General features: G+C 46.9%; 1 protein-coding gene across 10 annotated transcripts in view; it reads right to left on the bottom strand.

Moving 5' to 3' along the window:
* The window catches only part of IA-2 (tyrosine phosphatase IA-2), a 351,905-nt gene that overhangs the window by 179,555 nt on the left and 158,431 nt on the right, over positions 1–13,919 (bottom strand). For all 10 annotated transcript variants that reach the window (XM_071690103.1, XM_071690109.1, XM_071690106.1 and 7 more), the window contains 2 exons: positions 6,742–6,873; positions 1,030–1,114 (listed from right to left, as the gene is read on the bottom strand). In XM_071690103.1, the coding sequence (XP_071546204.1) occupies positions 1,030–1,114; positions 6,742–6,873 (217 nt within the window). The remainder of the gene's footprint in view (positions 1–1,029; positions 1,115–6,741; positions 6,874–13,919) is intronic.

Below are 13,919 nucleotides of genomic sequence, written 5' to 3'. Positions count from 1 at the left end.
ACTGGTCGGTCTACAGAGGTGTATATGGTCGTCCTCCACAACAGGTCGCCAAAGTGGTCGTCATGAGTCGATGTGGTGGGAAGAGATGACTGTTCCTCCCATTTTTAAGACATAGTCGTCCTACTGAAATGAGGGTGCAGTCGTATACTGGTGAAGGGGGAAGTAGTCGTAACCATACATTAATGTGCCCGTCTGAACACATGTAAGGTCTTACTACACTGATGGAGGGAAATGATCGTCCTACAGATAAAACTCATAGTCTGGACGTGCCTCTGAGGATGAGGCAGTCGTCCTACACTGGCGAGGGATACGAACCGCGTCTTAGGTGAGGTGGTCGTACTCTACATATACGAGGAGGTGAGAAGGTGAGGATGGGAGTAACTATCTCTTTATGATCAATACAGAAAACTACACAGACGAAGGCCGTCATGCAATAGGTGTGAGGCGGTCGTTGTCAGGCATAAGCCGTCGTCATGCAGAGGTAAAAGGACCGATCAACCACTACAGTTAAGGGAAGCGGTCGTCCTAAAAGGCCGTAGCAAGTAGTCGTCCTATATGGGTAAAGCAAGGTCATTCTACCCGGCTGTAGGTGGAGGTCGACCAACACGAGCGAATCAAACGGTCGTCCTACATGGCTGAAGCAAGCAAGTGGTCGATGACGCTATAGTTCTACACCAGCGGGAGGAGGGTGGATTGGGAGGCATCGACCCCTGCCAGGGTTGAAGTAAACAGGGCGAGGCAGGCAAGGTAAGCAAGCCATCATGAGAACTACGTAGGTACACACAACACGCACCCAGCTGGTAACCTCTGGACAACAGCTGTCTCCTGGCACCTTATCTATCACGCTTCTATCCCTCAAGTTTCTCCTTTCTTTATCTCTTTTTTTGTTCAGTCTATCGTCCGCAAGTCAACTACTACTACCTCTCTCTCTCTCTCTCTCTCTCTCTCTCTCTCTCTCTCTCTCTCTCTCTCTCTCTCTCTGCCTAGCCCAGCCATCCTTCCACACACACAGGTTGTTACTTTACTCACCAGTTCCTCTCCCTCTATGGCCCTCAACGCCCCCTCCAGGTCTTGGTCCAGATCGCCATTGCAGCTGCTTATGTCGAACTCAATTCTGGGGGAAGGTAGAGAGGCCAGCGTTAGTACTAGCGGACACAGATGTACGATTAAGACGACGAAACAGTGTTGTCATAACATACATACATGCACCTAATATGGCGACATGGGGCGATCAAGTTCCTAAAATAACCTATATATATCAAACCCGAATCAAATAATTTCCAAATTTCTGTTTCAGTGTTGAGACATACAGGTGCACGACTCCATGTGAATCTCTGACTCATTTTCACAGCCTGACCCCTTCTCTCATTAATTCAAGGGTCATATTTGCAGCGAGGAACGTGTATGGTACTGGAATTATCCTTAAAGAATGGAGAAGGTGTTCAGTTTTTCGAGTAAGTTACAGAAATGACGCTGAAGGCCTTAACGACCCTGGCTTAAAGCCCAAATTGCCAATTGATCAATCAATAAGGACAAGACAGGTGACTAAACTCCTTACCTTCAATAACAAAACACAACTTCTATGTAAAAATCTAACGGAAACGGTAAAATTAATGGCCAGGAATATTAATGATTGGCATAATATGGTTTCTCAGACGTTCCAGCATTTGATCAGTCATTTCTACCGAGACTTATAAAATAACCACACGTCTGTTGACAGAAATCGAGATACAAAAAAAAAATTCTCATTACAGCATGAAATTACAAAGAACGAGAATACAGTTAACATTACAGAACACTAGATGGTATGTTAAGATGTTAAAACCACCAATAAATATGGAAAGTGAGAAGACATACATCCGACAAACATGTGAAGGGATACAATAGCTTTTAAACAGTTTTCGTCTTAGAAACAACGATTCTTAGTAAAGACTCTTAAATTCTTAAAATAAAACTATGTATGTTGTCCTTTTACCTGATTTTGAAAAGCTCTGCTCAACGCACAGGCTTGCTCTGTTCGACTGACTCATGCCGTATTATGCAAGACCAAGAAAGACAGATATAGTAAGGAAGCGTAACTGTGAATTATATATGTATTATCAAGAGTGCCGTCGAAGACCCCCAGTTCACTGCGCTATCTTTGGGAGAAAGAAATGGGGGACCATCATAGAAAACGATGTTTCTTATTCATTGCAGAAAACGGTTATATTTCTAGGGGTAACTATAATACTGAAGATATCTCTTCGGGATGTGGTGCGCTGGGATGTTGTCATTTATGTTTGGTGGAACGCCATGTACACACAGAACATTTGTCATTTTTACTATAATAATTTCATTTATACATTTCAAATTCACACTTTCTGTCATGGATAATCTACGTACACACCTATTCCCCAAATATTTTTTTGTTGTTCTTTTCGTTATTTTCCTCTTGTATCAAAAGATATGACATTTCGAATTTGAAATAGAAAATAAAAAAGAGAATTCTTAGTAATCAATTATCATCTTTACAAGAAAATTCAATCTCCATAAGCTCTTTCTTATAGAGGCAAGCATTAAAGAGTCCAGGTAATGCCTTGTGAACATGATACAGAGGTAATTACACACACACACACACACACACACACACAGACACACACACACGCACACACAGAGAAACACCCCCCCCACACACACACACACTGATCATGAGTTAAAATGGGCCCACGTGAATTTAAACCTTGGGCGCTGCAATCGCACCCTGGACCCTGGGCTGGTCGATAAACGGGTACATGGCTTAGGCTAGTATATACATAGTATACGCATAGATGAGAGACGAAGAAATACAAATGTAAAATTCTCTCTCGGTAACACACAAAAAAAGGACTGTAGCAATTACACATGGTAAATATGCAAGGCTGAAACACAGAAATAACAGATATGAATACGCAAGAAGTCATACACACCAGGGAAATGCTCTTCAAGCCGTGACTAAAACATAGAAGAAGCAAAAAAATATCTGCAGACGACTCTAGCAGCGGCATTGAAAAAACGTAAACATTGCACACGTCACGCTGGCTGGTGTGGCGCCTCCAGTGTTGCGCGACTTGACTAAAACATTCTTTTTTTTTTCCGAGTCACTGCTGACGACATGCATGATACACACACTCTCTCTCCTCCCTGATACAGGCAGGGTTGCGATACAACCACATAAAAGGCTAATAAGCGAATGGCGGTTAGCGCTTTATATGTGTGTATATAAATAAACATATATATATATATATATATATATATATATATATATATATATATATATATATATATATATATATATAGAGAGAGAGAGAGAGAGAGAGAGAGAGAGAGAGCCTGAGACTGAGTATGAACGAATGTGGCCTCTGTTGTCTTTTCCTAGCGCTACCTCGCACACATGAGGGGGGAGGAGGTTGTTATTTCATGTGTGGCGAGGTGGCGATAAGAATGAATAAAGGCAGACAGTATGAATTATGTACATGTGTATATATGCATATGTCTGTGTGTGTATATATATGTATACATTGAGATGTATAGGTATATATATTTGCATGTGCGGACGTGTATGTATATACATGTGTGTGTGGGTGGGTTGGGTCATTCTTTTGTCTGTTTCCTTGCGCTACCTCGCTAACGCGGGAGACAGCGGCAAAGCAAAATACTAAATAATATTCCCCTTTCTAAAAGGGGAAACAGAAAATGAATGATACATACATACATATATATATATATATATATATATATATATATATATATATATATATATATATATATATATATATAAAATTACCCAGTTATTATTATTATCATTACGAAGCAGTCACAGGCAAACACGTATTGCATGAGGAAGTCCTCCAGGTTGAGGTGATGATACAGATATCACTTCTCTCAACATTACGACCGTTGAACCTCAAAATGGTCGTTCAGTAATGCAGTACAAGGTGGTGAACGGCACGAGTACCTGAACGTATTCAAAACGAAGAGAAACTGCCTAAGGGAGAAGGAGAAGGATTCCCGCATCACAGAAGCTATATTTATAGACGTCAGTGCTATTTAATAACATCAGGCAGTATAGCATGCAAGGTTCCTTTTAATATCCACACTTGGCAACAGTTCGTTTCTATTATCATTCACCGGTGTAGCCTCCGGCGTTTTACGTCTGAGTAATAAATGCATTATTTTTAAAACTCAGGTGTAGATAATGACTTGGTTCTTACACCGTATTCTTCTGGTGTTCCATGACAATGGTGTGTTATATTGGTCTCGCTTATAATGCAACACTACTGGTAAATGTTGTAACGTCGTCTGCTACGATACAGCGCACTGCTGTTGTTTCTGCTCCACCAACTCCTGTGTGTCCTGGTGGCCATGAATGAGTCGTGAGAGGAGAGCTATTGGCAAAGATAAGATAAGCCACTGGCAAAGATAAGACAAAGAGATATAGATGACTGGAAGACTCATGATGTGTGTGTGTGTGTGTGTGTGTGTGTGTGTGTGTGTGCGGTATAGACTAAAAACCTTCCCATGATCCATGACGGCCCAGCAGGGGTGTGGACGTGGGTGCTTCGATGGCACGGGGTATGTATGGGGTAGCGCTCACCGCACACACCGCGTGGAGGAGACGGGCGGGGAAGGGTGACGGTGGACTGCGCTTTTATGAGTCAGGTTAAGGGCGTTTACCTACCGGGTGGACACTGTGAGGGGAGGACATCATGGCGGGAAGCTGTCTGTATACAGGCGGGGCTCAGCCAAAGCAACAAGTGCACACGCCAACAGTAACCTACACCTAATGTGGTGGCGCTGATGCTCACTAGGCCTGCGTGGTGGAAAGGCTCGATAGGCCTGGATGGTGGAGAGGGTTGATAGGCCTGGGTGGTGGGTGGTGGACAGGGTCAACAGGCCTGGGTGGTGGAGAGGTTTAATAGACCTGGGTGTAGGGTGGTGGAGAGGCTCAAATAGGCCTGGGTGGTGGGTGGTGGAAAGGCTCAATAGGCCTGGGTAGGGGGTGGTGGAGAGGCTCAATAGGCCTTGGTGGTGTGATGGATAGGCTCAGTAGACTTGGGTGGTGGAGAGGCTCAATAGGCCTAGGTGGTGGGTGGTGGAAAGGCTCAATAGGCTTAGGTGGTGGAGAGGATCAATAGGCCTGGGTGGTGGAGAGGCTCAATAGGCCTGGGTGGTGGGTGGTGGAGAGGCTCAATAGGCCTGGGTGGTGGGTTGTGAAGAGGCTCAATAGGCTTGAGTGGTGGAGAGGTTCCAATAGGCCTGGGTGGTGGGTGGTGGAGAGGCTCAATAGGCCTGGGTGGTGGGTTGTGAAGAGGCTCAATAGGCCTGAGTGGTGGAGAGGTTCCAATAGGCCTGGGTGGTGGGTGTTGGAGAGGCTCAATAGTTTGGGGTGGTGGGGAGGATCAATAGGCCTGGGTGGTGGGTGGCGGAGAGGCTCAAATACCCTGGAATGTTATATTAGGTTGTTATATTTTCACTTAGGTCGTTAAATCTCATCCTCCCACTTTCCAACGATCATTAAAACCTCCCTTGATTCACAGGGTTTGCGTAAGATCCCAATTACTGAGAGTGGTTCTCTAAATTCTTCGTCGTTTTTAGCACCAAATCAATTGGCCTGTGAGGTTACTTTCCCCACAAATCAATTAATAAACTCACGCAAGGTAAGTTAGTAATTATCTTAATGTAAAATACTTATACAAATAAACTACCATTTTTCTCTTAACACTTCCTTTGGATTATAATAATCTGAATTATCGTGTTTACGAAACCATACTCAAGCCGTAGCCATTTTCTCCCAAACTCACTAGAGAAAACGAGCGTTCAACGGGTTCTAAGAAAATGGCAGGGGTAGCTACGGCAATCTACAAGAGTGTCGTTTTCTGTTCGTATATTTCGTCTATACCGCTTTATTAACAATGACTGGCTGAAATGAACATCAAGATCAACGGAGTTACCTAGCTATGTGATCTACTGATTAGATACAACAGTACTGCCTCAGTATATAGACGCATATGATCTTTATCTAATTATGTTTTGTACATATTTCCCTTTCATATAAGTTTTGAATAATTCTCTTTTTATCAAAGTTCCTATCGGTATATCACACCATTTCATCTAATAAGGGCCAAGTATGGACTCTGGCTGCTTTTATTCCTTTTGATATCTACATCAAACTTCCCTAAATACAAGATACAACCAGTTTGGGTGGATGTAATGGTACATCTTTCCTCTTTCCTGCACTCAGAAGACTCTATTATCCGGTACGGTTGGGAACAGGGTATTCCTTTAAGTTATACTTACAGTAACGAAGCCAGGACTTGTTGCTGTGTGATCAATATGTCATTCATCCTGGTTGACAGTGCCCCTTGTCGGAGGCAAGAACCTGAGTAATATCTAGGGAAGAGAGAGAGAGAGAGAGAGAGAGAGAGAGAGAGAGAGAGAGAGAGAGAGAGAGAGAGAGAGAGAGAGAGAGAGAGAGAGAGAGAGAGAGAGAGAACCAGCACTACTTCGTAGGGAAAGTGGGTCAAAGTTCTGAGACCAGACTGGGAGGACTGTTACGCTGGAATGGTTCAGAATCGAACCCCCGTCGAGTGGAGTTATAGAACCTACTCAAGTCGTAGTATTGCAAACAGAAGAGAATCAATCCAGAGGAGAAGAAGAATTCCCGGAATGCGACTACGTCTGCCGGTTCAACATTCGAGCCGGAGGCGACGAAGGTGTACTTACTTGCGACGGATGGAGTGTAGCAGAGTCTGGAGGACGCACTGGGTGTAGGTGTGAGACCAGCGGTATCCCAGAAGGAACAGCCGCTGCATCTCCCGCTCCAGGAGCCGAAGGTCTTCCGATCCCAGGTCATACCTGCCGGAGAGACACGTCGGTCAAGGGAAGGTACCTGTAGCGGGGGCACATACTGCCCCTCTGTAACCACCTGACGATGAAAGGCAGCACACAATATTGGAACACAGTTGAGAATTAATGTAAACGTTTACACATCCCCGCGAGGCATAGTGAGCTGGAAACACTGAATAATATTAGGGGTAAATGATATCCTGGGAGAAGTGAAGAAATGGTCACTGTGATGTTTGTTGGGGGAAAGTGAGGCATGACCACTTGTATTGAACATTAGATTTTATTTCACCCCACAACGAATCTAATGACTCTCGCACGAAGTAGAGGAATTCATTTCTCTGTAAATTACATGAGACATACTACCCACTAACGTACATGACACAGAACACACACTAACCATTAACTCGAATAACACAAGACGCACACACGAACCACTATGTCTGAATTCTGCAACTGATTCTGTTCAAATGTTGTCATCTTGCCCTGCCTCATCACTTGTGGAAGTCAACTTTGATATCAGACCGTAACACCTCAAAAATCGGTGTCCAGACGGACGCCTCTACTCGAAATGATGTGCGTCGACGAATATGCTGATTCTATAAACACTGGCTAACAGTTCTCCCGACTACGTCGCCTACCGCGACACCTTCAAGAGCTGCTACCAGATCTGGCCCACCATCAACCAAAGCCAAGACCATGGTCGTATCGACCTCGCTCCGAGCTACGTCCCATGTCCCATTGTCTCGCCAGGGACCTACCCGCCCCCCTGCAGGCTATGCAGTCCACCACACGTCTCGGTCTTCACCGCAGACGAAGTGTTGCCCGTAAAGAACACGCCAGCACCATCATATCCTCCCGCTATCATCCTTACATCGAAAGTCGAGGTCCTTGGCCTCCTTGCACCTAAACTCGAGAACATCTAAACAACTTTTGTTCTTCCCCAAACGCCCCTGTGCCTTTCTTCCCGTTTGCCCTTCCTCCTCCCTGATGATGGGGGGCTATTTGAAAAGGTGCTAAAACGCACATGTATAATCATCCTTGCCAGGTTCCCCCTATTCATCGAACGGACCCCAAAATGAGAGGATGGACGATTGGGACCGGCTGCCCTCTCAATGACTCGAACCCCCTCGTCCGTTCGATGAGTGTGTTGCAACGCTAACCATCACCCTACTGACGCGCGCGCGCGCGCATGTGTGTGTGTGTGTGTGTGTGTGTGTGTGTCTCGTGTGTGGCCATTACGCACCCTTCCCACCATCCTGTAGTTTCATTACCACCATCATCATATCTAATCCATCGTGGTCCTGCTCCGTGGAATGTTCCCCTGGTTTATTGCTACAGGTTTCCTGTATCCTTGGCTGGGGAGGCGCTGATGTTGGCTGTGCTGCAACTCACCGTCCCCTTGCCAGGCCTCACACCACACCCTCTCCTCACTACCGACTCCTCCAGACTGGAGAACTTACACCAGGCCTTGATCAACGGTGACACTCACTTTAGGTTTCCAAAGTCTGATCAAAGGGGGAAAACATTTCGGGTGCTTCGACTATGAAATTGGGTTTTAAGACAATTCTGCCACTATCAAGGAGTGGTGAGGTGCGGTAGAGTGGCACAACCGTAACACTGACTATGGATACCAGCAGGTAAACCACTGGTGAGGTGCGGGAGAGGGGTACAACCGTAACACTAAATATGGATACCAGCAGGTAAACCACTGGCACGGTGCGGGGGAGGTACAACCGTAACACTGACCACGCACACCAGCAGGTAAACCACTGGCACGGTGAGGGGGAGTGGTACAACCGTAACACTGACCACGCACACCAGCAGGTAAACCACTGGCGAGGTGCGGGGGAGGGATACGCCCGTAACACTGACCACGCACACCAGCAGGTAAACCACGGTACAATACGTCAGACAGAACGAGTACCATAAAGTAACATCGACGCTGGTCGTAACTGAGACGAAGCTGCTGACGTACATCAAATCCCATGAAACGAGAGTGGATCTAAACATTCTAGCATCGCAAAGATGCCCACACTCCTAAGCTACAACAGGCACTAATATCTACTACAACACGTTCTCACAACTTGAGCTTCCCCCCTGACAAAGCAATGTCTTTGAATACAGTCATACGCTGTAGTAGCAAGCGTATCGCTGCGGCCCTAAAGACTGAAACAGATACGCTAGGTAGGGGAAAAAAATGAAATCGCCCTCATCTTTTAAGCGTGTAATTGAATTTCCATCTTGAGAATAATACACTCAGCTTGCTTTCAGAATATATATATCAATATAGACTTAATTACGTCGTCCTTATTGGCTACAAAGTGTCTTACCAATGCTATGAGACTGCGTCAAATTCCTCTCCTCTCTCGAAGACAAAATGACCATATGTATCTCCATCCCCGTAACTCGGACGGCGCCCACGGAGACGTCATACAAACACGGACGCCATGAATGTGACAGAGATCCTCTCCTACCTGGCTGCACCTTCCTCAACATTCTCAGGTCGACAACATTCCTAGAACGGGTCTACACATGACCTGCCCCTCAGTTTGGTGTTTCCAACAGCTGACCCTAGCTTTCTTAATAACATTTAAAAAACAGTTCTGAATGTGGTGTTAGCGTTGCCGACCATGATGCACGAACGGGCTCCTAAGCGGGGCAATCAGTGGCTACAGTTGACCTAGCTCTTCATCCCCTTCTGAGAGTTGGCTGATAAACAGGGTACCAGGCTTAGGCTAGGGTATGTTCATGTATGTACGTGTGTGTGTGTGTGTGTGTGTGTGTGTGTGTGTGTGTGTAGTTTGTAGGGTCGTGCGTCCGATTCCTTTCTTTCTTATGCCAATTACTGCGCCCCTCGACCTTTCGAATCATAGAACACAATAAACCCAAACCCTTCCTCGGCTTTAGGAGTACGTATATACCAACCAACCTCTGTAGGGAAATCAAACGAGGATAAAATGGTGAGGACAAAGTGGTTCCAGAGGAACAAAACTAGCCTTGGCCTACTTAACAACCACCCACCCCTCCCCACCCCCCTGAAGTACACGAGTACTTAACCCCTCGAGTACGGCTACTTAAACCCTCAAGTGCGATGAGTGGAGTCGTCGTATCCCAGATTGGGTGAAGGGTTCCGTCAGGGAGCGGAGTGGTGGTAGTGGCGGTGGTCGTGATGAAAGCGCTGACGTGACCAGAGGAGGGAAGGGGTTTCTATACACACGACCTTACGAGACTCTTCCACTCCGGCTTCTCGAGTGCCCTCATTACTGAACTGGTTAAAGACGTCTGGAAACACAAAGCTTATACAAATTTTGTGCCGAAACGTTCGGCGGTGGTGCGCGTGCCGGGTGCGGTGGTCAGCGGAGGTATGGATGGACGATCCACTAACCAGATGTTTCGTTGAAAATGGTTTTTTTCTCTTACTTGTTCGCGTAGTACGAGGAAAAACAAACAAACAAACGAAAAGTAGCTTTATTCTCTCACATCCACTATCCACAGCCAAGCCCCAAAGTCCTTCCCTTCCGTGGTTTCCTCTGACCACTTTACATTCCTTGGTTCAACTCATTAACAGTACGTCGCCTCATGTATACCACAGGTCTAATTTGCTCTATCCCATGTATGCGTCTTACCCTTCTGCATGTTCAAGTCTCGGGACCCCAAAGCCTCTTTTATTCCTCTGTTCCACCTCCTCTTTGCTTCCCCCATTCTCTTTGCTCCCTCCACTTCCGACATGTCTACCTTCCCTAGTCAATCTCTCCTCACTCATCCTCTCCATATTTCCATACCATTTCAGCACACCCTCTTTAATTCTCTCATACACACATCCAAAACTCTCTCTTACCCTTTTATTTCACAATGAATGAATCCTCCTCACACAATATGCTGTCCTCAAACATTTCATTTTCAACACATCCAACCCCTCCAGCAATTTTTTTTTTTTCAACTAGGACCCCTGCCTCACGTCCATAAAACAACACCAGGAATTCTACAGCATCAAACACATCCACCTTTCCCCTAACAGACGCTGACCTCTTTCCAAACACTCCTCTACGAGTCCAACAACCCCTTAGCCACCTCAACCACCGTGTGACTTACTTCAGCTCCCGTGGTTCAACCCCCGCTGACACGTCCACTCCCAGGTGTCTAAAAACAACCCGCTTCCTCCACGTCTTAGGTGAGTAATATTTTGCGAGGTTGTCACATCCTACTCTACCCGCTAATGTGTAGTTGCCTTGCTGTACAGTCGGCTACAAGCTTTGGGTCAGGTAGTGGAGAGCCCTTTGACAACGACGGTACGACCCTTAGTTATGACGGCCTGACCTTTAAACTGACCCTCGAGGGTCAGGTCAAGACGCTGACCGTCTCTAGTCACACCGTCGTCCCGAAGGGGGTTAAGGGTGAGGTCAAAAGTCGCAGGCTATTGAAAGGTCGTGTTCAAGGATATCGTACCGTTCGTGATCAAGGATATCGTACCGTCGTGATCAAGGAATCGTACGGTCGTGAATAAGGGATCGTACCGTCGTGATCAAGGAATCGTACCGTCGTGATCAAGGGATCGTACCGTCGTGCTCTAGGGGGTCGAAGATCGTGGTAGGACCCGGGGGCCAAGAATATCAAACAGCAACAGCAGCAGTAGCAGCAGTGGCAGCCGGGGACTCCCACAGGCCCTGCGGCTTAGCCTCGGGGTAAAAATACCTCCCACTTTAATTATGTATTTGCCAGGTGAGTCCTGGCTGTACCGGGCGTTACATAACCCAGAATGCACCAGCGGGCGCCGCCTATACCGTCTTCGGGAGTGAACCAGTTGGTCCTTTCCACACAGGTGAGGGTGGTACCGGACAGTCCTCAAGCAACGCTTTGACCGTGACAAAACGACCCTTAAGGGTCAAACGGTACGACCCCTTTGAGCACAACGGTTAGGATATTTTCCCCGAGAGCGACGGTATGTCCCTGTGAGCCCAAGCGCTCGAGCCTTGAAAGGGGCGATGGTGCGACCCTTGTGGGTGGTGTGAAGGCGGCGCAAAGCCCTTGAGACACGATGGTTATGTGGCCTGTCCTCTGACCTGACCCTTAAGGAGTCGATGGGTGCGTTGGGGTGGGTGGGTGGGTGTGTGGGGGGAGTTGTTTGTCGTCACGACCGTGTTATTGATCACCCACCATCCCCCCACGCTCCTCCCACCTCGCCCCCCCTCTATATCCAGACAGACTTGGGAGACACGGGACGTGAGATATAGGATGCGAGATGAGGGATGTGGGGCATGGGATAGTGGAATGTAGGATACCGGACGTAGGATGCGGGACATGGGAGGCAGGACGTGATACAACAGGACACAGAGTGTGGGGACGGGGGAAGCAGGATAAGGAATACAGGCCAAGGGACGTGGGTTATGCTCAAGGCGTAAGACTTAGGAAGGGACGTTCATCTCTTGCTGGTGTTCCCAACAGCTGACCCTATCTTTCTTTCTATACTTAAAAACGGTTCTGAATGTGGTGTTAGCGTTACCGACCATGATGCACGCACTGGCTCCTAAGCGGAGCAATCAGGCTACAGTTGACTGCTGGCTTTATTTACCCTGCTGGGGATATGATCACTGGCCTGTGGTCTGGATGGGTCTGTTGGCCATACTGGGTCTCTGCCTTGCTCTATCTGTTAGCCATACTGTGTCTCTCTGCTTTGCTCAGTCTGTTGGCCCTGATGTGTCTGTTGCTTTGTTCTGTCTGTCAGCCATACTGTGTCTCTCTGCTTTGCTCAGTCTGTTGGTCTTGCTGTGTCTCCGCCTTGCCCTGTCTTTTAGCCTTCTTAATTCTATTGGCCTCGCAGCCTGTCTCTCTACACACGCCTCTCGTGCTTGTTACAGGCACAGTTAGCTTTGCTCTCTGTCTGGTTGGCTCCGCTGTCTGTCTGTCTGTCTGGCTGACCCTGTCGTCTGTCTGGCCTGTCTGCTAGGTGACCCTGTCCTTGCTGGTCCTTTGTGTCTACTCGTCTGATCTGCTGCTGTCTCTCACTGTATCTGTTGGTCTGCCCTCTCGTTTCATGCTCTCCTGTGCTGTCTGCTGATCTGGTTCCAGTCCCTTGTGCATCCCTCCGCCCGCCTGTCTCCCGATATAAGCGATGTATGCAGATTCAACCTGATCTCTGCCGATTTCTCCCTGTCTGTGCTGATTTAGCTTGTTTCCTGTCCTTCTGTCTGATGGTTCACTTGGACATCTGCCGTCTGTTTCGCTTTCTGCTGGTGTCTGTCTGTCGCCCGTCTTCTTCAGTCCTGCCTGTCTGTCCAAAGCACCGAAGTCTATAATTACCCTACTTGTAATTACCCTACTTGTAATTACCTACTTGCAATGAACGGGGAAGGAGTTTTACACACTCGGGAGGCCCACATCTCTTGAACCTTCTCCACAGACATACAACTTCTCAAATTTTTCTATGTTGTCCACATTCATTTCCTCGTTCATTTCATTCAATTCATCCAAAACTCTCATAATGTAAAAGTGATTCTTACCATTCATTATATCCAACAAGTTTCTCAATTACTTTTATGTTAGTCCTCTGGATGTTTAATCCCTAAAATGTTTTGAAGAACCATTCCCTACGTTAACATTCTGGTTTTAGAAAAAGTTAGAGGGTGTGATTAGGTCACCCTTCACTCTTCTCTCCTCCATGGTCGGCAAACTTATAGCTTCCATCCTTTCCCAGTGACTCAAGTTTTCTTAATTCTGGCCCCCATCTCCACTGACCTCCATTGGACCTTCTCTGTTAGCTCTTTGGGCTTCTTGGCGCGCGGGGGACCAAAGGTGGCACACAGCTTAGCTTAGCTTTGGCCTTCCGTCGGACGTAAACAATTAGCTGAACCTTTCCCCCAACCTTCTCTCTCTCTCTCTCTCTCTCTCTCTCTCTCTCTCTCTCTCTCTCTCTCTCTCTCTCTCTCTCTCACACACACACACAGATTCCTGCAGTCTTATTTCCCTCTGGATAGTCATCAGTACCACGTTCCCTCTGGACGATGACCTTCTCCTGCAAACTTTCTGTCTATCTGTCTATCGCGAAGTCCCTCCCTCTC

This window comes from Panulirus ornatus, chromosome 48, assembly GCF_036320965.1.
Source record: "Panulirus ornatus isolate Po-2019 chromosome 48, ASM3632096v1, whole genome shotgun sequence".
NCBI classification, from domain to species: Eukaryota; Metazoa; Arthropoda; class Malacostraca; order Decapoda; family Palinuridae; genus Panulirus; species Panulirus ornatus.
Note: the sequence above shows the minus strand (reverse complement) of the source record. Positions and strands in the feature narration are given on the sequence as shown.